At 54.7% G+C, this 26,104-nt stretch overlaps 2 protein-coding genes across 4 annotated transcripts; one reads left to right on the top strand and one right to left on the bottom strand.

The window, feature by feature from the left end:
- Positions 1-827: 827 nt before the first annotated feature.
- LOC141077523 (protein ABHD14A-like) lies at positions 828-10,968 on the bottom strand. The gene is made up of 4 exons (XM_073564518.1): positions 10,564-10,968; positions 10,314-10,429; positions 5,742-5,977; positions 828-3,062 (listed from the first exon to the last, which is right to left on the bottom strand). The coding sequence occupies exons 1-4, from the start codon at positions 10,803-10,805 to the stop codon at positions 2,883-2,885; spliced, it is 774 nt and encodes a 257-aa protein (XP_073420619.1). The 5' UTR covers positions 10,806-10,968; the 3' UTR covers positions 828-2,882.
- On the top strand, positions 10,608-26,004 carry LOC141077524 (putative protein-lysine deacylase ABHD14B). 3 transcript variants are annotated; one of them, XM_073564521.1, is made up of 4 exons: positions 10,608-10,632; positions 21,198-21,423; positions 25,309-25,550; positions 25,720-26,004. In XM_073564521.1, the coding sequence occupies exons 2-4, from the start codon at positions 21,216-21,218 to the stop codon at positions 25,900-25,902; spliced, it is 633 nt and encodes a 210-aa protein (XP_073420622.1). In that variant the 5' UTR covers positions 10,608-10,632; positions 21,198-21,215; the 3' UTR covers positions 25,903-26,004. The 3 variants fall into 3 exon arrangements, with proteins under 3 accessions (XP_073420622.1, XP_073420621.1, XP_073420620.1); XM_073564520.1 differs by having other exon boundaries at positions 10,624-10,739; XM_073564519.1 differs by lacking the exon at positions 10,608-10,632 and adding an exon at positions 13,056-13,176.
- Positions 26,005-26,104: the final 100 nt, after the last annotated feature.

Raw genomic sequence — 26,104 nt, 5'->3', positions numbered from 1 at the left:
CGGCTAGAACGCATGCACGAGGTGCCTGGAACGCATACGGGGAACACAAGCCATCTAGAACGCATACAGGGACGCGAGGCACCTAGAACGCATAAGAACATGATGAGCCTAGAACACATACAGGGGACGTGGGGCTCCTATAACACATATGGGGGATGTGAGGCGCCTAGAACGCATACGGGGCTCCTAGAACAGATATGGGGGATGTGAAGCACCTAGAACGCATATAGTGGTCTCGAGGCTCCTATAACATATGGGGGATGCGAGACCTCTATAACATGTACAGGGACATGACAGAGGCTCCTATCACACATACAGGGGTCTCGAGGCTCCTATAACGCATATGGGGGACACGAGGCGCCTACAACAAATACGGGGGTCTTGAGGATCCTATAGCACGGGGGCTTCGAGGCTCCTGAGGCAATATCTGGGCCACAGCTGAGGGTGTGTTACAATGTGTCAGTATAGTGATGAACCCATCCAGGATAAGAGTTTAGTCTGAGCTGTTGTTTATCTGTGATTATTTACAAATAAAGTTATTTTGTATCAATGTGAAATCTGTGGGTATTACAGGAGCTTCCAGGAAAATGAGAAAAGACCAGGCAGCTGGAAATTGGAAAATATGTCACTTCCTACTACAGGTTTTCCCCCCGGCGGGGACCCTCATATCTCATCTGGGCTTATGATGCTGCTGTGTTTAGCACAGATTCCTATGCTGACACATTGTAACAATCCCTCAGCTGTGTGAGCAGAACGTGGTCGTCTCAGATTCAAAATGCAAAAGATGAAGCATAAAACCTCCGATGACGTCTTTATATGATGACGGGTTTATAGCAAACAGCAGAACTTTATTAAGAGATTTTAATATCCAACATAGAAAACTCAGAGGGCGCGTGTCCTACATCCAGGTCACCAGTGCGTCATATCCCCCGTCCTCCATGTACAGGTCCGGATGATCGACAGTCAGAACTGACTCCTCGGAGTGACCCTGCTGCCAATATTCCCAGCATCCATATCTCCTATATACAAAGGGTGACCACTCCTCAGTCACCGACTAGTAACACAGGAAACCGAGCAAATATCCAGGAGACGAGTGGGAAGGTGACAGAGGAAGACGTGATCATTACCTACAGCGACAAGACAAGAACTACTAGATTTTATTTAAATAATTAGAATATTCTATCTTAAATAATTCTACAATATAACTTTAAAGGGGTAAAAAGCAACATTTTACTGATAAAGAAATCCAAACCCCTGCAGTTACAAAAGATCCTGTCTGCAGCCACCACTAGGGGGAGCTCCCTGTATACAGAGATACATGATAAGATCCTGTCTGCAGCCACCACTAGGGGGAGCTCCCTGTATACAGAGATACATGATAAGATCCTGTCTGCAGCCACCACTAGGGGGAGCTCCCTGTATACAGAGATACATGATAAGATCCTGTCTGCAGTCACCACTAGAGGGAGCTCCCTGTATACAGAGATACATGATAAGATCCTGTCTGCAGCCACCACTAGAGGGAGCTCCCTGTATACAGAGATACATGATAAGATCCTGTCTGCAGTCACCACTAGAGGGAGCTCCCTGTATACAGAGATACATGATAAGATCCTGTCTGCAGTCACCACTAGGGGGAGCTCCCTGTAGAGATACATGATAAGATCCTGTCTGCAGCCACCACTAGTGGGAGCTCCCTGTATACAGAGATACATGATAAGATTCTGTCGGCAGTCACCACTAGGGGGAGCTCCCTGTATACAGAGATACATGATAAGATCCTGTCTGCAGTCACCACTAGGCGGAGCTCCCTGTATACAGAGATACATGATAAGATTCAGTCTGCAGCCACCACTAGGGGGAGCTCCCTGTATACAGAGATATATGATAAGATCCTGTCTGCAGTCACCACTAGGGGGAGCTCCCTGTATACAGAGACACATGATAAGATCCTGTCTGCAGCCACCACTAGGGGGAGCTCCCTGTATACAGAGATATATGATAAGATCCTGTCTGCAGTCACCACTAGGGGGAGCTCCCTGTATACAGAGATAGATGATAATGTACTGTCTGGAGCTGTGATGGATATCTTATATAAGGCCGGGGTCACACTTGGGAGAAACTCGCACTATGCAGCTGAGCGCTCCGGTCCCGAGTGCTGGCGACAGTGTCGGGTATTGAGGTGTGAGACTCGTGCGAGTTTCTCACGTGTGTGACCCTGGCCTATTGGTGGCTGCGTCCCTCTGTGTGACCCCGGGATAAGCGGCTCCCCCATCAGCGCCGTGTGCATACTGTAGTATAGCGCCAATCTATTGAGGACACCGTGTTTGTGATTTCACGGCTACAATGTCTTCTATAACGTGAGGCCGCACCCCTCGGAATGTGCAGGCGCCAGTCGTATGGATAATGGTCGCACACTGCTATGTTGACGTCGCAGCACATTACTTCTATAATGCCGCCGGAGTCGGTGTGTGGCATACTGCGGTCTCCGGCGCCATGTTATTGAAGACCAGTAAACCCGCTAGCCTGCCGGGCGCAGGACGGGATCAGTAATGACACAATGAGGTGATCACACAGAAGGGCCTTATTAGATAAGACGCAGTGTGGAGACACAGGATAGTCCGATTCTTCATGGCCCTCAGGGGCCGCCGGTGATCGCTGGAGGCGGCTGATGTACGATCAGTTGCGGGTGACACATTCTCGCCCTCGTGTTCCCCTCTACATGCCGTGACGTCTCCTCCTCCTACAATGGTGAGATCTTTATGGTCACCGTCACCCACCAGCCCTTTACCACGTCTACACCCGGACGGTGTGGAGTCTCCTCCTTCTGCCTCTCGGCTTATGAAATCTTCCACTCTCAGCTTCCTCTCATCTGATGGGGGTTATAGTTTGCTGAGGAACATGAGGAGCGCCGTGTGGAACTCCTCGGGTCTGTCCATGTAACACGCGTGTCCTGCTCCCTTGATGGGGCTGAGCGTGTGGTTGGGCAGGCGCTGCAGGCTCTCCAGGGACTGGCTGCCCAGGTTGGTGTCCTCAGTGCCGTACACGATGAGGGTGGGCACCTGCGGGAGAGGGAGAGAGGGTCTTAGATTTGCAGGTTATCGGGGTGGGCCGATTACACAGACATTCCGATCTGAGAGTGGTCAGTGGTTGATACTATTAATGGCGAACTGAGAAGATGGGGACAAGTCGCAGCTTTTGAGGCTCCTCCGTCTCTTCATCAGGCTGAGAATAACCCAGAATCTGGAGTCTCATCTTCTCCAGAGCAGGACACAGGAATAACGCAATAGACGAGAGCCGAGCGATCAGTACGGGAGAAACCGCGGTGGCCGGAAATATTGGAGCCGTTCATAGAAGAGGAGGGGGAACGTGTTACTGTCCTGTGATTGGGGTCTGCTCCATGGTCCTGAAGCCCCCGATGGGCTGAGGAGCAGATTCCTTCGTTGATGTAGAAAGACACTGAGCATCACATGTCGTCATCAGTTTATTCTCCCAGACTCTCCTTTGTCTCTGAGACTTGAAGTTTCCTGTTAATACCAGTAATGTCAGGTCCATGGTGCGATGATCAGGGAGACAAACAAGTCCGGCCACAGGTAGATCCATTCTTTCTTCTCTCATTGTGTGGCGGTGATATTATTATTATTTATTGTTATAGCGCCATTTATTCCATGGCGCTTTACATGTATAGAAGTACAGGAATCTTACACAATACAAGTCATGACCGGTCCAGGAGGAGAGAGGACCCTGCCCGCGAGGGCTCACAATCTAAAAGGGATGGGTGAGGATAGAGTAGGTGAGGGTAGAGCTGGTCATGCAGCGGTTTGGTCGATCGGTGGTTACTGCAGGTTATAGGTTTGTCGGGAGAGGTCGGTCTTCAGGCTCTTTTTGAAGGTTTCGATGGTAGGCGAGAGTCTGATATGTTGTGGTAGAGAGTTCCAGAGTAGCGGGGATGCGCGGGAGAAATCTTGTATGCGATTGTGGGAAGAGGAGATAAGAGGGGAGCAGAGAAGGAGATCTTGTGAGGATCGGAGGTTGCGTGCAGGAAAGTACCGGGAGACGAGGTCACAGATGTATGGAGGAGACAGGTTGTGGATGGCTTTGTATGTCATGGTTAGGGTTTTGAACTGGAGTCTTTGGGTAATGGGGAGCCAGTGCAGGGATTGACAGAGGGGAGAGACCGGGGAATAGCAGGGACAGGTGGATTAGTCGGGCAGCAGAGTTAGAATAGATTAGAGGGGTGCGAGAGTGTTCGAGGGGAGGACACAGAGCAGGAGGTTGCAGTAGTCAAGGCGGGAGATGATGAGGGCATGGACTAGGGTTTTTGCAGATTCTTGGTTGAGGAATGAACGGATTCAGGAAATATTTTTGAGTTGAAGTCGGCAGGAAGCGGAAAGGGCTTGGATATGTGGTTTATAGGAGAAATCAGAGTCAAGGATAACCCCGAGGCAGCGAGCTTGTGGGACTGGAGAGAGATGGCAGCCATTTACTTTAATGGATAGGTCCGTTGGGGGGGGTCACGTGAGATGGGGGAAAGATGATGAATTCTGTTTTGTCCATATTAAGTTTTAGAAATCTAGCGGAGAAGAAGGATGAAATAGTGGACAGACATTGAGGGATTCTGGTTAGTGGGGAGGTGATATCTGGTCCAGAGATGTAGATCTGTCATCAGCATAGAGATGATACTGGAAGCCGTGAGATTCTATGAGCTGTCGCAGGCCAAAGGTGTAAATAGAGAACAGCAGGGGCCCAAGGACTGAACCTTGTGGGACTCCGACAGACGGGGGGCGAGGTGAGGAGGTGGTGAGCGAGTGGGTGATGCTGAATATTCATCCTTGTTCCTAGTTTTCCCCCGTATCCCCAACATACAGACCCCCAGCAGCATATTAAGTACACCACATTAGATGTCTTTCTACATCAACGAAGGAATCTGCTCCTCAGCCCATCGGGGGCTTCAGGACCATGGAGCAGACCCCAATCACAGGACAGTAACACGTTCCCCCTCCTCATCTATGAACGGCTCCAATATTTCCGGCCACCACGGTTTCTCCCGTACTGATCGCTCGGCTTCTCGGCTCTCGTCTATTGCGTTATTCCTGTGTCCTGCTCTGGAGAAGATGAGACTCCAGATTTTGGGTTATTCTCAGCCTGATGAAGAGACGGAGGAGCCTCAAAAGCTGCGACTTGTCCCCATCTTCTCAGTTCGCCATTAATAGTATCAACCACTGACCACTCTCCGATCGCAATGTTTTTCTATCTACCGGCGATCGTGGTGTGATCATTTATCTCTTTCCTGTACAGAACCAATACGGCATCTTTTTGATTTTGGGGGTACAACCACCAGCCGCCTCTGTATCATGGGGGTTGTCACTGAGGCCGGGTGCACACGACCCGGATGGAGCAGGTGCTTTGGACGCAGTGTGTTCGCTGCTGTCTGCAGGTGAATCCTTTGATCACTGATCCGTGCGGAATCACCGCGTCCAGTATACTGTGTGGGGGACACTGTGGTCTCCGCAAGAGAAATGGACATGCTGCGTTCTGGAGAGAGGCGCCACATGTCCGTCTCCGCAGGCGAGCCGCGGGCGTCTGTGCACGCGTAGTGGACATGGGATTCCTTGAAATCATCCACTATGCTGTAACATCAGGAAGCTGCACAAGTACGGAGCGTCCACTGACCCTCAGCACAAAGTACAATTAAAGGAGGCCTCCACCTGCAGCTCTGCCGGGCGGCTGCCGCCACTCACCTGGATTGTCTGGAACTGCTGCGGTTTGAAGCTCTTGGTTCCTACAGGAGCCACCGGAACAAACCCCCTAATCCGGTCGGGGTGCTGCAGGAGGAGCGGTAATGAGAAGAGGCCACTCATGGAAGGACTAATGACCACCGGCTGACGAGTGCCCAGGGCGTCCATGACACGGAGGAGGTACTCAGTGCGGCCCCTCTCCGAAGACACCGGCTGAGCCTGGAGGGACTCGCCATATCCTGCAAGTCGGGACAGAGATATTCAAACAGCGAGCTGAGCGCACACGCCACAACACGAGCAAGGCGCACCCCCGCAACACGAGCGCGCACCCCCGCAACACGAGCGCGCACCCCCGCAACACGAGCGCGCACCCACCGCAACACGAGCGCCCACCCCCGCAACACGAGCGCGCACCCACCGCAACACGAGCGCGCACCCAACGCAACACGAGCGCGCACCCAACGCAACACGAGCGCGCACCCAACGCAACACGAGCGCGCACCCACCGCAACACGAGCGCGCACCCAACGCAACACGAGCGCGCACCCAACGCAACACGAGCGCGCACCCACCGCAACACGAGCGCACACCCACCGCAACACGAGCGCGCACCCCCGCAACACGAGCGCGCACCCCCGCAACACGAGCGCGCACCCCCCGCAACACGAGCGCGCACCCCCGCAACACGAGCGCGCCCCCCGCAACACAAGCGCACCCCCCCGCAACACGAGGGCGCACCCCCGCAACGCAAGGAAGGCAGACCCCCGCAACACGAACACACAGCCCCACAACGCAAGGAAGGTGGACCCCCGCAACACGAGCGCGCACCCCCGCAACACGAGAAAGGCGCCCCCCGCAACACGAGCGCGCACCCCTCGCAACACGAGCGTGCCCCCCGCAACACGAGGGCGCACCCCCGCAACACGAACACACAGCCCCACAACGTAAGGAAGGTGGACCCCCGCAACACGAGCGCGCACCCCCGCAACACGAGGAAGGCGCACCGCAACGCGAGCAGCGCCCATCCCCGCAATGCGAGGAAGGTGCATCCCCGCCACACATGGAGCGTGCACACGGTACATCCCGCAGTACGCGGCGCGTGCACACGGTACATCCCGCAGTACGCGGCGCGTGCACACGGTACATCCCGCAGTACGCGGCGCGTGCACACGGTACATCCCGCAGTACGCGGCGCGTGCACACGGTACATCCCGCAGTACGCGGAGCGTGCACACGGTACATCCCGCAGTACGCGGAGCGTGCACACGATACATCCCGCAGTACGCGGAGCGTGCACACGGTACATCCCGCAGTACGTGCACACGGTACATCCCGCAGTACGTGCACACGGTGCATCTCGCAGTACGTGAAGCGTGCACACGGCACATCCCGCAGTACAAGGAGCGTGCACACGGCACATCCCGCAGTACGCGGAGCATGCACACGGTACATCCCGCAGTACGTGGAGCGTGCACACAGTACATCCCGCAGTACGCGGAGCGTGCACACGGTACATCCCGCAGTACCCGGAGCGTGCACACAGTACATCCCGCAGTACGCGGAGCGTGCACACAGTACATCCCGCAGTACCCAGAGCGTGCACACGGTACATCCCGCAGTACCCGGAGCGTGCACACAGTACATCCCGCAGTACCCAGAGCGTGCACACGGAACATCCCGCAGTACGCGGAGCGTGCGCACTAGGGTGACCGCAAAAAATCGAAGTCGGAATTTTGTCCGTCTGGACCCCACAAAACGATTCCCCTTTCTAGATATTGAGAGAGCCAAAATTTGAGCTCGATCAAACGACGTTAACCCGTGCCGCTCGTCGCTCAAAGTTTGAAAAAATCCAAATTGAGGTATTTTAAGATTTAGGTATTTTGCATAGTCTGTTAGACTATAAAGAATGTGACAACAACATTGCAGAAATAGCCCTGACCAAATTTTCGAACCATTTGTGGTATTTGAATGCAGAGTTGGTGGGATTATCGTTTTTTGACCCCACCATTACAGACAATGAAAAGTTGTTAATGGCTAATAAATTGCTCAGTAGCACAGATGAACCATCAGAGCACGCTAGGGTTGTAAATCCAAAAGTTAGGAAAGAAAAATTAAAAGAGGTAGGAAGTAGCCGACTTTAACGACCTTCTGACAAAAGATGAAGAACAAAAGCAATATGTCCTGCAAGTTGTAAGCAAATGCCGAGCATTATATTCTGACGTTTCAAAAACCACTTTAACAAAAGCTCTAGAATAGATTAGATAACTATGTAAAATTATCAACTCGTGTAGGTTAGCGTGCTCTGATGGTTCATCTGTGCTACTGAGCAATTTATTAGCCATTAACAACTTTTCATTGTCTGTAATGGTGGGATCAAAAAACGATAATCCCACCAACTCTGCATTCAAATACCACAAATGGTTCGAAAATTTGGTCAGGGCTATTTCTGCAATGTTGTTGTCACATTCTTTATAGTCTAACAGACTATGCAAAATACCTGAATCTTAAAATACCTCAATTTGGATTTTTTCAAACTTTGAGCGACGAGCGGCACGGGTTAACGTCATTTGATCGAGCTCAAATTTTGGCTCTCTCAATATCTGGAAAGGGGAATCGTTTTGTGGGGTCCAGACGAACAAGATTCTGACATTTTTTCCCCCCCCATATGAGATCCGGTCACCCTAGTGCACACGGCACATCCCGCAGTACAAGGAGCGTGCACACGGCACATCCCGCAGTACAAGGAGCGTGCACACGGCACATCCCGCAGTACATGGAGCGTGCACACGGCACATCCCGCAGTACATGGAGCGTGCACACGGCACAACCCGCAGTACATGGAGCGTGCACACGGCACATCCCGCAGTACATGGAGCGTGCACACGGCACATCCCGCAGTACAAGGAGCGTGCACACGGCACATCCCGCAGTACAAGGAGCGTGCACACGGCACATCCCGCAGTACAAGGAGCGTGCACACGGCACATCCCGCAGTACAAGGAGCGTGCACACGGTACATCCCGCAGTACAAGGAGCGTGCACACGGTACATCCCGCAGTACAAGGAGCGTGCACACGGCACATCCCGCAGTACAAGGAGCGTGCACACGGCACATCCCGCAGTACATGGAGCGTGCACACGGTACATCCCGCAGTACAAGGAGCGTGCACACGGTACATCCCGCAGTACAAGGAGCGTGCACACGGTACATCCCGCAGTACAAGGAGCGTGCACACGGCACATCCCGCAGTACAAGGAGCGTGCACACGGCACATCCCGCAGTACAAGGAGCGTGCACACGGTACATCCCGCATTACAAGGAGCGTGCACACGGCACATCCCGCAGTACATGGAGCGTGCACACGGTACATCCCGCAGTACAAGGAGCGTGCACACGGCACATCCCGCAGTACATGGAGCGTGCACACGGCACATCCCGCAGTACAAGGAGCGTGCACACGGTACATCCCGCAGTACAAGGAGCGTGCACACGGTACATCCCGCAGTACAAGGAGCGTGCACACGGCACATCCCGCAGTACAAGGAGCGTGCACACGGCACATCCCGCAGTACAAGGAGCGTGCACACGGTACATCCCGCAGTACAAGGAGCGTGCACACGGCACATCCCGCAGTACATGGAGCGTGCACACGGCACATCCCGCAGTACATGGAGCGTGCACACGGTACATCCCGCAGTACATGGAGCGTGCACACGGCACATCCCGCAGTACATGGAGCGTGCACACGGCACATCCCGCAGTACAAGGAGCGTGCACACGGCACATCCCGCAGTACAAGGAGCGTGCACACGGCACATCCCGCAGTACAAGGAGCGTGCACACGGCACATCCCGCAGTACAAGGAGCGTGCACACGGCACATCCCGCAGTACAAGGAGCGTGCACACGGTACATCCCGCAGTACAAGGAGCGTGCACACGGCACATCCCGCAGTACAAGGAGCGTGCACACGGTACATCCCGCAGTACAAGGAGCGTGCACACGGTACATCCCGCAGTACAAGGAGCGTGCACACGGTACATCCCGCAGTACAAGGAGCGTGCACACGGCACATCCCGCAGTACAAGGAGCGTGCACACGGTACATCCCGCAGTACAAGGAGCGTGCACACGGTACATCCCGCAGTACAAGGAGCGTGCACACGGTACATCCCGCAGTACAAGGCGCGTGCACACGGTACATCCCGCAGTACAAGGAGCGTGCACACGGCACATCCCGCAGTACAAGGAGCGTGCACACGGTACATCCCGCAGTACAAGGAGCGTGCACACGGTACATCCCGCAGTACAAGGAGCGTGCACACGGTACATCCCGCAGTACAAGGAGCGTGCACACGGTACATCCCGCAGTACAAGGAGCGTGCACACGGTACATCCCGCAGTACAAGGAGCGTGCACACGGTACATCCCGCAGTACATGGAGCGTGCACACGGTACATCCCGCAGTACAAGGAGCGTGCACACGGTACATCCCGCAGTACGCGGACGGTGCATCCCGCAGCGTGGCGCTCAGTGACGGAGGACCTGGACCCGCTGGAGCCCGGGGCGCAGTCACCTGGTAAGTCGATGGCGGTGGCCCGGTATCCGTGCTCGGACAGGATCTGCAGCGTCCCCAGCTCTTCCCAGGTCTTGGATGTGAAGGAGCGTCCGTGCAACAGCAGCACCGGGAACCTGGAAATCAGCGACAGGTCAGAACCAACAATACGGAAACCGCAGGACACACACGTGTGAACGGCGCCTAAAGGGAAAGATAGTCGCGATGGATCTGCAGCCCCCTGACCGCCCACGGACCCCCGTGCTGCTACCTCTCCGGCGCGGCCCCCTCCAGCACGCTCCTAGGTGCGGCCTCCCTGTAGAAGGTGGGCCAGTCCCCGGTGAGGGTCGCCGTCCGCACCGTGAAGTTCACGCTGTCCTGGGGCTCAGCGCGGGCGACCTCCGCTCTGGGCTCCTCTGGCTCCGGCCTGGCGGAGGGGAGAAGCAGGTAGATCAGGATGGACAGGGACAAGAGCAGCACCAAGACGACGAGTTTATGGCGGCCCAGACCCATGACGGCGAGAGACCGAGGAGACACCGACAGCGGCGGAGGATGAGAGCGGCGGCGGCGGCAGGGGCGGAGGGTGAGAGCGGCGGCGGCGGCAGGGGCGGAGGGTGAGAGCGGCGGCGGCAGGGGCGGAGGGTGAGAGCGGCGGCGGCAGGGGCGGGGCCTCCCCGACTCCTCCTCCTCCTCCTCCTCCTCCACCAGGACGCGCAGCAGAGGAGCGCGACCCCCCTCATCCCCTCCCGCCGCCATCTCACCTCCTCCCTCAGTATAGAGTGTAAGCGACAATGGTCAGGCCCAGTGTGGGACTGCGGAGCCAGGGGCCACTAGTAACCAGCTCCAGGGGCCACTAGTAACCAGGGCCCACCAGTAACCAGCTCCAGGGGCCACCAGTAACCAGCTCCAGGGGCCTCTAGCACCCACCAGGAGCCAGCTCCAGGGGCCACCAGTAACCAGGGCCCACCAGTAACCAGCTCCAGGGGCCACCAGTAACCAGGACCCACCAGTAACCAGCTCCAGGGGCCACCAGTAACCAGGGCCCACCAGTAACCAGCTCCAGGGGCCACCAGTAACCAGGGCCCACCAGGAGCCAGCTCCAGGGGCCACCAGTAACCAGCACCCACCAGTAACCAGCTCCAGGGGCCACCAGTAACCAGCTCCAGGGGCCACCAGTAACCAGGACCCACCAGTAACCAGCTCCAGGGGCCACCAGTAACCAGGGCCCACCAGTAACCAGCTCCAGGGGCCACCAGTAACCAGGGCCCACCAGGAGCCAGCTCCAGGGGCCACCAGTAACCAGCACCCACCAGTAACCAGCTCCAGGGGCCACCAGGAGCCAGCTCCAGGGGCCACCAGTAACCAGGACCCACCAGTAACCAGCTCCAGGGGCCACCAGGAGCCAGCTCCAGGGGCCTCTAGCACCCACCAGGAGCCAGCTCCAGGGGCCACCAGTAACCAGCTCCAGGGGCCTCTAGCACCCACCAGGAGCCAGCTCCAGGGGCCACCAGTAACCAGCACCCACCAGTAACCAGCTCCAGGGGCCACCAGTAACCAGCTCCAGGGGCCTCTAGCACCCACCAGGAGCCAGCTCCAGGGGCCACCAGTAACCAGCACCCACCAGTAACCAGCTCCAGGGGCCACCAGTAACCAGCTCCAGGGGCCTCTAGCACCCACCAGGAGCCAGCTCCAGGGGCCACCAGTAACCAGGACCCACCAGTAACCAGCTCCAGGGGCCACCAGTAACCAGGGCCCACCAGGAGCCAGCTCCAGGGGCCACCAGTAACCAGCACCCACCAGTAACCAGCTCCAGGGGCCACCAGTAACCAGCTCCAGGGGCCTCTAGCACCCACCAGGAGCCAGCTCCAGGGGCCACCAGTAACCAGGGCCCACCAGTAACCAGCTCCAGGGGCCACCAGTAACCAGGACCCACCAGTAACCAGCTCCAGGGGCCACCAGTAACCAGGGCCCACCAGTAACCAGCTCCAGGGGCCACCAGTAACCAGGGCCCACCAGTAACCAGCTCCAGGGGCCACCAGTAACCAGGGCCCACCAGTAACCAGCTCCAGGGGCCACTAGTAACCAGCTCCAGGGGCCTCTAGCACCCACCAGGAGCAAGCTCCAGGGGCCACCAGTAACCAGGGCCCACCAGTAACCAGCTCCAGGGGCCACCAGTAACCAGCTCCAGGGGCCTCTAACACCCACCAGGAGCCAGCTCCAGGGGCCACCAGTAACCAGGGCCCACCAGTAACCAGCTCCAGGGGCCACCAGTAACCAGGACCCACCAGTAACCAGCTCCAGGGGCCACCAGTAACCAGTTCCAGGGGCCACCAGCTCCAGGGGCCTCCAGCACCCACCAGTAACAAGCTCCATGGGCCACCAGGGCCCTCCAATTACCAGCTTCCTCCTCTGGGGGCAGTGCTGTGTTATTCTTCCTCTGGGGGCAGTGCTGTGTTATTCCTCCTCTGTCCTCTGGGGGCAGTGTTGTGTTATTCCTCCTCTGTCCTCTGGGGGCAGTGCTGTGTTATTCCTCCTCTGGGGGGCAGTGCTGTGTTATTCCTCCTCTGTCCTCTGGGGGCAGTGCTTTGTTATTCCTCCTCTGGGGGCAGTGCTGTGTTATTCCTCCTCTGTCCTCTGGGGACAGTGCTGTGTTATTCGTCCTCTGGGGGCAGTGCTGTGTTATTCCTCCTCTAGGGGCAGTGCTGTGTTATTCCTCCTCTGTCCTCTGGGGGCAGTGCTGTGTTATTCCTCCTCTGTCCTCTGGGGGCAGTGCTGTGTTATTCCTCCTCTGTCCTCTGGGGGCAGTGCTGAGCAGATCAGAGTCTTATTATTTTTGCTTCCTGTCTGAACTTTGTATTCTGCGAGTTTCCCTTCAGGACAGAAGGTAGGAGCCGCTGATAGTTACTATTCCTCTGCAGTGCAGGGTCAGCACTGAGTCAGCTCTGCTGCATGCACCCCCTGCTCATTGTCAGCTCTGCTGTCACCCTGTAATTTCTGCAGCAGAGCTGAATGTGACTGTCAGGTGATGATGGGAGTTGTAGTTCCCCAGCCCCTGGCAGCTGCAGGCTGCTGACACACCCTGGTCTGGGGGTCGCGCTGTATGTGGTGGTCTGTATAGATGCAGCTGAATGTGACTGTCAGGTGATGATGGGAGTTGTAGTCCTGCAGGGTGTGAGCCAGGTGCTATTTTGCAGTGTCCGGGGCGGTGGTGGTGTATCTGCGCCGGTGGACTTAGGGGCTATGTGACGGCAGAGAGCCCAGAGGTTGCCCTTCCTCAGGGTCTGTGTGGTCCGGGGTCCTGATCCCCCCCCCTTATAGACGGTGTATACAGTGTGGCTGACGCCGCCGTCCTCGGCTTTCCAGGGTGCGGAGCGGATTAGGGGCTGTGTCCTGTAAGTTGAGCCGTGGGTTCAGGTGCGTTGTGTCCGGAGACGTCCGGTCCTGCTGGCTCTGGTGAATATCTATATACTGCTCTGTAGGAGCGTATACACACAGACGTGTATCAGCGCGACCCTCCTGTGACGACAGCAGATAATCGCCGCCTGTCTGTGCTGATAACGTCCTGCTGCAGTAATGGCGGCTGTCGCTTTTATTGGGGCTGAAGAGCTGCAGGTTATTGACTTGTGCTGGTGCCAATGACCGAGCCCGCGGCGTCACCTCTGCCCCGCTGCACCCTTTATGGCTCGTCTGCCTAGTTTTTGTTTTTTTGTAGACAAAGATATAAACCCACCCAGGGACACACACCCACCGCCAGCTTCCTCTACACACACACACCGCCAGCCTCCCCTACACACACACACACACACACGGCCAGCCTCCCCTACACACACACACACACACACACACACACGGCCAGCCTCCCCTACACACACACACACACACACACGGCCAGCCTCCCCTACACACACACGGCCAGCCTCCCCTACACACACACACACACACGGCCAGCCTCCCCTACACACACCGCCGGCCTCCCCTACACACACACGGCCAGCCTCCCCTACACACACACACACACACGGCCAGCCTCTCCTACACACACACACACACGGCCAGCCTCTCCTACACACACACACACACGGCCAGCCTCTCCTACACACACACACACACGGCCAGCCTCTCCTACACACACACACACACGGCCAGCCTCTCCTACACACACACACACACGGCCAGCCTCTCCTACACACACACACCGCCGGCCTCCCCTACACACACACCGCCAGCCTCCCCTACACACACCGCCAGCCTCCCCTACATACACACCGCCAGTCTCCCCTACATACACACCGCCAGCCTCCCCTACACACACACACCGCCAGCCTCTACATACACACCGCCAGCCTCCCCTACACACACACACACCGCCAGCCTCCTCTACATACACACCGTCAGCTTCCCCTACACATACACCGCCAGCCTCCCCTGCACTGTTAGCGTGGGTGGTCTGGAACTGGAACTCCAGGAGTGGACCCTCTGGACCGTGGCACCGAGGGGCCCCGGGCGAGCTGCCAGGTGGGACCGACCCTTATACAGGGACCGTTAGGAGCAGGCCGAAGGGTTCAAATACCATGGTAGCCGGTACCGAGAGGGGCGGCTCAGGATGGACCAGAGTAAGACTGTGGGCCTGAAGAATAGAATGACAGAGCTGGAACCAGGAGGCAGGATTGGAGTGAGACAGTAGACTGGAATGAGGAGGGACAACAGGAGTAGGAACACAGGAGAAAGGATGGGAGGAGGACGGAAGGACAGAAGCTGGAAGGAACTGGAACACCGGAGGCAGGACTGGAGTAGGACGGCAGGACTGGAGCAGGATGGAACAGGAACACTGGAGGCAGGACTGGAGCAGGATGGAACAGGAACACCGGAGGCAGGACTGGAGTAGGATGGCAGGAACACCGGAGACAGGACTGCGGAAGAGAGCAAGGAACCCGGGTAGCAGGACTGAGAGGCTGCTGCGGAGAGCAGGCGAGAACGTAACTGCAGGAGCCGAGAGCACACGATGCAGCGAGGCCAGTGTGCTAGGAAACACAACAATCAGGCACCTCCCTCAGGGAGAAGCGGCCTGATATGCTTCTGTCTGGCCTGCCATTGGTTAGGGAGGTGCTTCCGGGCCAGGGCATAGCCGGAGCACAAGAAGCTGGAGGGAGGCGAGCCCGTCACAGGTGAGCACCGCGACCGTCAGAAGGAGAGAGACTGCGGCGAGGGAGCAGAGGCCGGCAGTGGCGTGGGAGCGGAGGCCAGGTGAGTATGACGGAGCAGTGTAACAGTACCCCCCCCCTAAGCCGCCCTCCCCGGAGATTAGCAAGAAATCTCTTGAGGATACGGGGAGCATTGATATTCTCCCGAGGCTCCCAGGATCTCTCCTCAGGACCAAAACCCTTCCAATCAACAAGAAAGAAAGTCCTACCTCTAACTCTCTTCATAGTGAGAATGTCCTGCACTTTAAAAACATCATCGGCACCCACCGGCTGAGGACCAGGATCAGGCAAGGAATGGAAGCGATTCAGCACCACAGGCTTCAGGAGAGAGACGTGGAAGGTGTTCGGGACCCGGAGCGAAGCAGGCAACCTCAATTTGTAGGCGACTTCGTTGATGCGTCCAAGAATTTCAAACGGACTGATGTAGCGTCGTCCTAATTTGTAGGAGGGCAGTTTCAATCGGATGAATTTGGCGGAGAGCCAGACCTTGTCCCCAACACGATACGGTGGAGGATCCAATCTCCTTTTGTCGGTATAATTCTTCATCCGATCAGCGGACTTCTTGAGTGACGTGTTGGTCTCGGCCCAAATCTTGGAAAATTCAGAGGACAAGGCGTTGGCCGCGGGTACCTCGGAGGCAGGAGTTATCGGAAGAGGGACACCAGGATGTCTGCCAAAAACAATGAAAAACGGAGACTTGGCCGAGGACTCACCAGCATGGTTGTTATAAGCGAACTCTGCCCAGGGGAGTAAGTCGACCCAATCGTTCTGGTGGGTGTTGGAGAAGTGTTGTAGGTTCCCCGTAAGCGTCTGGTTGGTACGTTCTATCTGTCCATTGGACTGTGGATGGTAGGCCGAGAGGAGAAGTCGAGGGAAACATTCATGAGCTTACAAAGTGATCGCCAGAACTTGGAGGTAAATTGAACCCCTCGGTCGGAGACAATGCGTTGAGGTAGTCCGTGAAGATTTGATGAATGAAAACTTTGGCCAGCTCCGGCGCCGAGAGAAGACCGGGCAGAGGGACGAAGTGGGCCATCTTGGAAAAACGATCCACCACCACCAAGATAACTGTGCAACCCGAAGAGCGGGGTAGGTCGGTGATGAAATACATGGCGAAGTTCTCCCAAGGAACCGCAGGGACGGGCAACGGAAGCAACAAGCCAGACGGAGGTCTTCGTGGCACTTTGTTTTTAGCACATGATGGACAAGAAGCCACAAAGTCGAGTACATCTTGGCGAAGCGTGGGCCACCAGTAGTGACGCGTGAAATGGTCAAGGGTCTTCTTAGTTCCGGCATGGCCGGCCAGTTTGGAGGAGTGCCCCCATAGAAGGACCTTTCGCTTGAGATTCTCAGGCACAAGCGTCTTGCCTGGAGGAGGGGTAAGCCAGTTCACTGGAGCCACTGTGATGATCCTAGTGGGATCAATGATATGCGAAGGTTCCTCTGTGGTTTCGTGTGGCTGGGAGACCCTGGACAGGGCGTCGGCTTTGGTATTCTTGTTGCCAGGACGGAAACAGAGTTCGAAGTCAAATCGGGCGAAAAATAAGGACCATCTGGCCTGGCGAGGGTTGAGTCTCTGGGCAGACTGGAGATAGGCCAGATTCTTGTGGTCCGAGAAGATGACAAAGGGATAATAATAATAATAATCTTTATTTTTATATAGCGCTAACATATTCCGCAGCGCTTTACAGTTTGCACACATTTCATCACTGTCCCCGATGGGGCTCACAATCTAAATTCCCTATCAGTATGTCTTTGGAGTGTGGGAGGAAACCGGAGTGCCCGGAGGAAACCCACGCAAACACGGGGAGAACATACAAACTCCTTGCAGATGTTGTCCTTGGTGGGATTCGAACCCAGGACCCCAGCGCTGCAAAGCTGCAGCGCTAACCACTGAGCCACCGTGCTGCCCTAGGGATGGACAGCTCCCTCCAGGAGGTGGCGCCATTCTTCCAAGGCCAACTTGATGGCCAGAAGTTCCCGGTCATCGATCGAGTAATTACACTCGGATGGAGAAAAGACCTTCGAGAAGAAGCCACAAGGGTGCAGGCGACCGGAGGCGGTTCTCTGGGACAGTACTGCCCCGGCACCCATCGAGGAAACGTCCACCTCGAGTACAAAAGGTCGATAGCTCTCAGGGTGATGCAGGACCGGAGCCGTGGAGAAAGCCCGTTTTAGGGTCAGAAAGGCCTCTTCTGCCTCAGGAGACCAATCTTTGGGAGTAGACCCTTTACAGGTGAGCGCAGAAATGGGTCTTGTCATCGCAGAGAAGTGGGAGAAAAATTGCTGGTAATAATTGGCGAATCCGAGGAATCGTATCGCCTTTACTCCGACGGGGCGAGGCCATTTGAGGATGGCAGACAACTTCTCGGGATCCATCCTTAGACCAATGTCGGAGATAATGTATCCCAGAAATGGCAGAGAGGTCTGTTCGAAGAGACATTTCTCGATCTTCGCATACAGGCGGTTCTTCCGAAGACGCTGAAGCACCAGGCGGACACTCTTTCTGTGGGACGAGAGGTCCGGCGAGAAGACGAGGATGTTGTCTAAGTACACGTCCACACAGGAGTACAAGATATCCCGGAAGAACTCATTTACGAACTCTTGAAACACCGCAGGAGCATTGCAGAGGCCAAAGGGCATGACCAGGTACTCGTAATGGCCGTCTCGAGTGTTGAAAGCGGTCTTCCACTCGTCACCTGCACGGATACGGACCAGATTATAGGCTCCTCTGAGGTCCAGCTTGGAGAAGACCCGAGCCCCTCTGAGACGGTCAAACAGCTCCGGAATGAGTGGAAGAGGGTACCTGTTCTTGATGGTAATTTCATTCAAGCACCTATAGTCAATGCACTGCCGTAGCGTTCCGTCCTTCTTTTTGACGAAGAAGAACCCGGCTCCTGCGGGCGAAGAGGGTTTCCGAATAAAGCCTTTGGCGAGGTTCTCTCGGACGTACTCAGACATGGCGGTGGTCTCTGCGGGAGACAGAGGGTAAATTCTGCCCCTTGGAGGGGTTGAACCGGGAAGAAGTTCAATTGGGCAGTCAAACGGCCGGTGTGGAGGAAGGACCTCCGCTTCCGTCTTATCAAACACATCGGCGTAGGAGCTGTAGGCTGGAGGAAGACCTGAAAGGTTTGGAGGCGACGAGGAGCGGCCGCCAGGCGGACAGGAGTCAGACAGCGAGCTTGGCATGGGTGATCCCAGCAGAGTATCTCCCCAGAAGACCAGTCGAGAACAGGCTGATGAGTCCTTAACCATGGGAAACCGAGTACAATGGCGTGGGAGAGCTTTGGTAAAACATAAAAGGCTATCTTCTCTCGATGTAAGGCTCCGACTTGCAACTCCACTTCTTCAGTGACCAAGGTGACGGTCACCTATAGCGGTTTGCCATCCACAGTGGCAATCTGAATAGGGTTAGACAGAGTGACTACAGGAATTCGGTATCTGTCCACCTCTTCAGGCCGAATGAAGTTACCTGCCGAGCCCGAATCCACGTAGGCCACCTCGGACCCATGTCTCTCCCCTGAAACCAAAAGCACAGAAATCGTAAGGGGTTGAGAGGGATCATCATCACCTAGGGAGGCCTCTCTTACCTGACCCAGGTGGAGTCGTTTCCCTGTCTCTTAGAACAGGTGCGGATATAGTTGACGAATCACCGCAATAGAGGCACAGACCCTGTGCCCGTCTCTCTGGCGCAACTCGGCCAACCTAAGGCGATCTATCTGCATGGATTCGACCGAAGAGGGAGGAGAGGACCCGGCCGAACGGGAGCTGGCAGATCAGATGAAAAGGGGAACTGGCCTGGTGGACCTCCTGTCTCTCGCTGACTCCCGAGCGCGCTCCAAGAAGCGTAGGTCAATGCGGGTAGCCAGCGAGATAAGGTCCTCTAAGGTGGACGGGGTATCTCGACCTGCGAGTTCATCTTTTGTTCTGCCTGAAAGACCGCGCCAGAATGCCCCTACCAAGGCCGCGTTATTCCAGCCGAGGTCGGAGGAGATAGTGTGAAAGTGAATAGCGCACTGTCCGACTGTGAGAGAGCCCTGATGTAAGTTAAAGAGTGACTCAGTGAGAGAGGCTAACCGACCCGGCACATCGAAAACCTACGAAACGTATCTAGGAAAACCGGGAGACTCGAGACTACTGGATCGTCACGTTCCCAGAGCGGATTCAACCAAGACAGGGCCTCTCCCTCCAGATGGGACATGATGAAGGCCACCTTGGCCCGGTCCGAGGGATATTGCTGCGGCAACCATTCAAAGTGGAGGCTACACTGATTTAAGAACCCCTTACAGAGCTTGGGATCCCCGGTGAAGCGAGGCGGGGCGTCGGGAGAACTGTAGACGCGGAAGGAGGAGTCGGGGATGCAGTGGCAGCCTGGAGGGCCGACAAGCGGCTGTCAAAGGAGGCCATGTAAGACAAAATGTGGGCTTGCGTATCTTGTTGCTGACCCAGTTCCTGTTGGAGACTGGCCAGCTGGGAGGCATTTCCAGGATCGGCTACCTGCAAGGCCGACAAACGGGTGTCCATAGACTTCAAGACCGACATAATGCGTCCCTGATTCTCCCGCAGAAAGAGCAACTTTTTCTGGGTAGCAGCCGTAGAACTGGCGGAGTCCATGGCCTGATTGTACTGTTAGCGTGGGTGGTCTGGAACTCAAGGAGTGGACCGTGGCACCAAGGGGCCCCGGGCGAGCTGCCAGGTGGGACCGACCCCTATACAGGGACCGTTAGGAGCAGGCCCAGGGGTTCGAGTACCAAGGTAGCCGGTACCGAGAGGGGCGGCTCAGGATGGACCGGAGTAGGACTGTGGGCCTGAAGTATAGAATGACAGAGCTGGAACCAGGAGGCAGGATTGGAGTGAGACAGTAGACTGGAACGAGGAGGGATGACAGGAGTAGGAACACAGGAGAAAAGATGAAAGAAGGACGGAAGGACAGAAGCTGGAAGGAACTGGAACACTGGAGGCAGGACAGGAGTAGGATGGAACAGGAACACCGGAGGCAGGACTGGAGCAGGATGGAACAGGAACAGCGGAGGCAGGACTGGAGTAGGATGGAACAGGAACACCGAAGGCAGGACTGGAGTAGGATGGCAGGAACACCGGAGACAGGACTGCGGAAGAGAGCAAGGAACCCGGGTAGCAGGACTGAGAGGCTGCTGCGGAGAGCAGGCGAGAACGGAACTGCAGGAGCCGAGAGCACACGATGCAGCGAGGCCCAGTGTGCTAGGAAACACAACAATCAGGCACCTCCCTCAGGGGGAAGCGGCCTGATATGCTCCTGTCTGGTCTGCCATTGGTTAGGGAGGTGCTTCCGGGTCAGGGCATAGCCGGAGCACAAGAAGCCGGAGGGAGGCCACGGCCTATGGCGCATGCGCATAGCATGCAGGGATGGCATCGGCCACGAGCCCGTCACAGGTGAGCGCCGCGACCGTCGGAAGGAGAGAGGCTGCGGCGAGGGAGCGGAGGCCAGGTGAGTATGACGGAGCAGTGTAACATGCACACACGGCCAGCCTCCCCTAGACACACACCGCCAGCCCATTGTACAGCTATACTGTTCGTCCTGAGCCTCCTGGTTCATTGGTTAATAAGCAGAAACACCTTGAAGACTGAACCTCACCCCCAGGTGATCTGAGAAAGCAGTAGTTAATGCTGGTAACTGTGAGCAGCTGCCAGGATTGGAGCTGAGATTTCTGCTGTTATTTCCCAGGTGACAGCGGCTGCAGACATGGCGGAGACTCAGGTGCAGGACGGCTCCATCAGTGTTTTGGGACAGAAATTATTTTACCGTGAGGTGGCTCCAGCACCGCCCTCATCCAGGCCGCCTGTCCTCCTGCTACATGGCATCAGATTCTCCTCCAAGACCTGGCTGGAGTTGGGGACTCTGCACAAGTTAGCGGCTGCAGGATATCGGGCTGTCGCTATTGACCTGCCAGGTAAAGTAGAAACCGCCAAGCGCGGCCGCCATCCTCGTGTCAATTCTTTACCTTTTCTATTGCAGTCTTCATGATCAGAGGTGTTGGCATCCTTGAAAAGGTTCCAGAAGATGAAGAATTTCTCCCAGACAATTATTGTAATTCCACGTGTTTTGTTATACTCGGGTTTATTTCCTTTGTATATTGGAACAACACAAAAAAACGAAGAAAAGGCAAATTGGACATAATTTTACACAGAACCCCAAAATGGTCCTGACAAAACTGTTGGCAACTTTCCATAATTGTGGGTAAACAACTTTGTTTCCAGCATGTGATGCTCGTTCACACTCACCTGTGGCAAGTAATAGCTGTGGGCAATATGCAAATCACACCTGAAACCAGATAAAAATGGGAGAAGTTGCCTCAATCTTTGCATTGTGTGTCACACTAAGCATGGAGAACAGGAAGGGGAGAAAAGAACTGTCTGAGGACTTGAGAACCAAAATTGTTGAACAGTATCAACAATCTCAAGGTTACAAGTCCATCTCCAGAGAGCTTGATGTTCTTTTGTCCTTAGTGCGCAACATAATCAAGAAGTTTACATCCCATGGCACTGTAGCTAGTCTCCCTGGACATGAACTATCAAGGTCCAAAGAAATCCAAGCTGTCCTGCGGGGTCAGGGGGCAACAGTGTCAGCGCAAACTGTCCACATGTGAATGACATTAAACGCTATGGCAGAAGACCCCACTGCTGACATGGTCACAAAAAGCTGGACTGCAGTTTGACAAAATGTATGTAAGCCAAAATCCATCTGGGAAAGTCTTGTGGACAGATGACACCAAAATAGAGCTTTATGGTAAAGCACATCATTTTACTGTTTGCTGAAAATGGAATGAAGCCTACAAAGAAAAGAACACAGTACCTACAGTTAAATATGGTGGAAGGTCACAGATGTTTTATTTTGCTGCCTCTGGCACTGGGTGCCCCGACTGTGTGCAAGGCATCACAAAATCTGAAGATTACCAAAGGATTTGGGGGTGGCAAGGTAGTGCCCAGTGTCATAAAGCTGGGTGTGCATCCTAGGTCATGGGTCTTCCAGCAAAACGATGACCACAAACATTCCTCAAGAAGCTCCCAGACATGGACGGAAACAAAGTGCTGGAGCGTTCTGAAGTGGTGCAATGAGTCTGAATCTAAATCACATTGATCACCTGTGAAGAGATCTAACAAGGACTGAAGGGAGAATATATATGAGAACAGGAGCAGATTGTAAGAAGAGTCCTAGATTCCGGGTGAGAGGAGGAAGAAGCTGCTGAATGGTTATAGGAAGCAATTGATTGGAATAAATAACTGCAAAGGGCATGCAACCAAATATTAGGTTGAGGGTGCCAACAATTTGGTCAGGCCCTTTTTGGGGGTTTTGTGTGAAATTATGCCCAGTTTGCCTTTGTTTGTGCTGTTCCAATACACACAAAGGACATAAACATGTGTTTAACAAAACATGTGGAATTGCAATAATTTTCTGGGAGAAATACTTAATTTTCTGCAAAAAAAATATCAAGGGTGCCAACACTTTTGGCCACAACTATCTACAGAGATACACAAGATCCTGTCTGCAGCCAGCACTAGGGGGAGCTCTCTGTATACAGAGATGCATTATAAGATCTTCTCTGCAGCCACCACTAGGGGGAGCTCCCTGTATACAGAGATACATGATAAGATCCTGTCTGCAGCCTCCACTAGGGGGAGCTCCCTGTATACAGATACATTATAAGATCTCGTCTGCAGCCACCACTAGGGGGAGCTCCCTGTCTACCGCCACCACTAGGGGGAGCTCCCTGTATACAGAGAGACATAAGATCCTGTCTGCAGTCACCACTAGGGGGAGCTCCCTGTATACAGAAATACATGATAAGATCCTGTCTGCAGTCACCACTAGAGGGAGCTCCCTGTATACAGAGATACATGATAAGATCATGTCTGCAGCCACCACTAGTGGGAGCTCCCTGTATACAGAAATACATGATAAGATTCTGTCTGCAGTCACCACTAGGGGGAGCTCCCTGTATACAGAGATACATGATAAGATTCTGTCTGCAGTCACCACTAGGGGGAGCTCCCTGTATACAGAGATACATGATAAGATCATGTCTGCAGCCACCACTAGTGGGAGCTCCCTGTATACAGAAATACATGATAAGATTCTGTCTGCAGTCACCACTAGGGGGAGCTCCCTGTGTACAGAGATACATGATAAGATTCTGTCTGCAGTCACCACTAGGGGGAGCTCCCTGTATACAGAGATACATGATAAAATCCTGTCTACAGTCACCACTAGGGGGAGCTCCCTGTATACAGAGATACATGATAAGATCCTGTCTGCAGTCACCACTAGGGGGAGCTCCCTGTATACAGAGATACATGATAAGATCATGTCTGCAGCCACCACTAGGGGAAGCTCCCTGTATACAGAAATACATGATAAGATTCTGTCAGCAGTCACCACTAGGGGGAGCTCCCTGTATACAGGGATACATGATAAAATCCTGTCTACAGCCACCACTAGGGGGAGCTCCCTGTATACAGAGATACATGATAAGATCCTGTCTGCAGTCACCACTAGGGGGAGCTCCCTGTATACAGAAATACATGATAAGATTCTGTCTGCAGCCACCACTAGGGGGAGCTCCCTGTATACAGAGATACATGATAAGATCCTGTCTGCAATCACCACTAGGGGGAGCTCGCTGTATACAGAGATACATGATAAAATCCTGTCTACAGCCACCACTGGGGGGAGCTTTGAGTTCAGGGATGTTATGATTAGTAGTGACACCATGTTATGGGGTACCAGCAGCAGGTGCGGCCGGCCCCATTTTCAACCTGTTTTTTTTTTTTTTAAATGAATTTCTGGATAATATGGAAAAAAATGAAGTATATACACATTACATATGTGATCATGCTGCAGCCAGCGCAGGGGCTACCGCCGGCACCTTCTTGCAGAAGATATATATACACACAGTATTATTCATTATGTAAACTAGGGGGCGGTCTGTGAGGGATCAGTGACCTGTCAGAAGGCATACTGATGAAGACCCCCACAGCCCCTCCCAGAGCAAGAGACTATCATTAACTCAGAACCGAAAATAAAGATTCCACAACAACCACAAGACGGATTCCTCCCCAGGTATCGGTGTAATCAGTATAGCGGAGTCTGTAGTCACTGAGCACAATCCTGATCACAGGGAACGTTAAGAGTAACTTGTTTTCATCTTCCATAAATTAGTAGTACATATGAAAATAAGCAAATTAGTGCTGGATCATATCAGAGATCGGCTTCTTTCTCTGCCACAATCGATCCGTCATGATAAAGATTCTCCGTTCTGAGGGACGCTATGTGTTCAGTGAAATCTCTCATTGCTGAGATCGGAGGCTGCTCCAGATACAGTTCTATTAGATGGGAGGAGCCAGAGCCAGAGCTCCGCCCCTCCTATAGAATCTCATCTCCCAATGTAACAATTTGTCCTCACTGGATTCAGATTCGACTTCAGACTTGAGAATTTTGAGCGATAGATCAGTTCTGGCAGAGAAAGAAGCAGAATTCTCTGATTAGATTTCTTACAAAGTTTCTTATTTTCCCGCGTTCTATTGATTTATGGAATAAAAATTAAAGTGATGGTTCCCCTTTAAAGAGAAACTGTCACTTCCCCCCCCCCCCGGGCGCATTTAAGTAAAAGAGCCACCTTCAGCAGCACTGAGGCTGCGTTCTGTCAAGGTGGCTCTTTTACTTAAAACCGCCCTGGGGGGGGGGGGTGACAGGTTCCCTTTAATCTTTATTTCCGTCTCGGACCCCGTTGTTGGCGATTGCTCGTTGCTTCTGTCACATTGTGATCCTGATTTTCTAGGTCTCGGCTGCTCGTCGGAGGCGACGGCCCCCAGCCCATTAGGGGAACCTGCGCCTCCCGGCTTCATACAGGACGCCTTGGATTCCCTGAACATGGCCTCCGCGGTGGTGGTCAGCCCCTCGCTGAGCGGCATGTACTCGCTGCCCTTCGTCCTGAATAACCCACAACGCGTCGCTGCGTATGTGCCGGTCGCTCCCATCTGTACAGACAAGTTTACGGCGCAGGATTACAGCCGAGGCCAGGTAACAGTGTGTGACAACCGTGTGCGCAGCGTCGGCGGGTGTCAGAATCGTAGTGTCCAGATGATATAAGGAGATGTTCCCACAATGCACTGCAGCAGAACATGCAATAAGTCCCCTTTAAGGGGGACTCCGGGCAGGGACGTCTCATGTTGACCTCTTTGCTCCACAGTTTCCTGCTCTGATCGTTTACGGTGACGGCGATGAACAGATGGGAGAAATCTCGCTGCACAATCTGCAGAATCTGCCCAACCGCCAGGTGTACTGCATGAAGGGGGCGGGACACGCCTGTTACCTGGACGACCCCGACGCCTGGCACCGCCGCCTCCTGGAATTCCTTGGCAGCCTGAAATAAGGAGCGTCGCCTCGTCCTCACGTTCCGATGTTTAGCAGGGCGCCTCCGATCTGCGCCTCGTCCCGTAGACCGATCACTGACCAATAAAGAGATTAATAATGAGTCTACGCTCTGTGTGTGAATATTGGGGGTGACACGTGTGACCCCGGGGGGCGGAAGGGACGAGATGTGCGCGGTCATGTGGCAGAGTCGTCCGTGCGAT

The sequence above is a fragment of the Dendrobates tinctorius genome, unplaced genomic scaffold (genome assembly GCF_039654945.1).
Source record: "Dendrobates tinctorius isolate UK_male_01 unplaced genomic scaffold, ASM3965494v1 ptg000455l, whole genome shotgun sequence".
Taxonomy (NCBI): Eukaryota; Metazoa; Chordata; class Amphibia; order Anura; family Dendrobatidae; genus Dendrobates; species Dendrobates tinctorius.
This window is presented reverse-complemented; position numbering and strand designations above follow the sequence as displayed.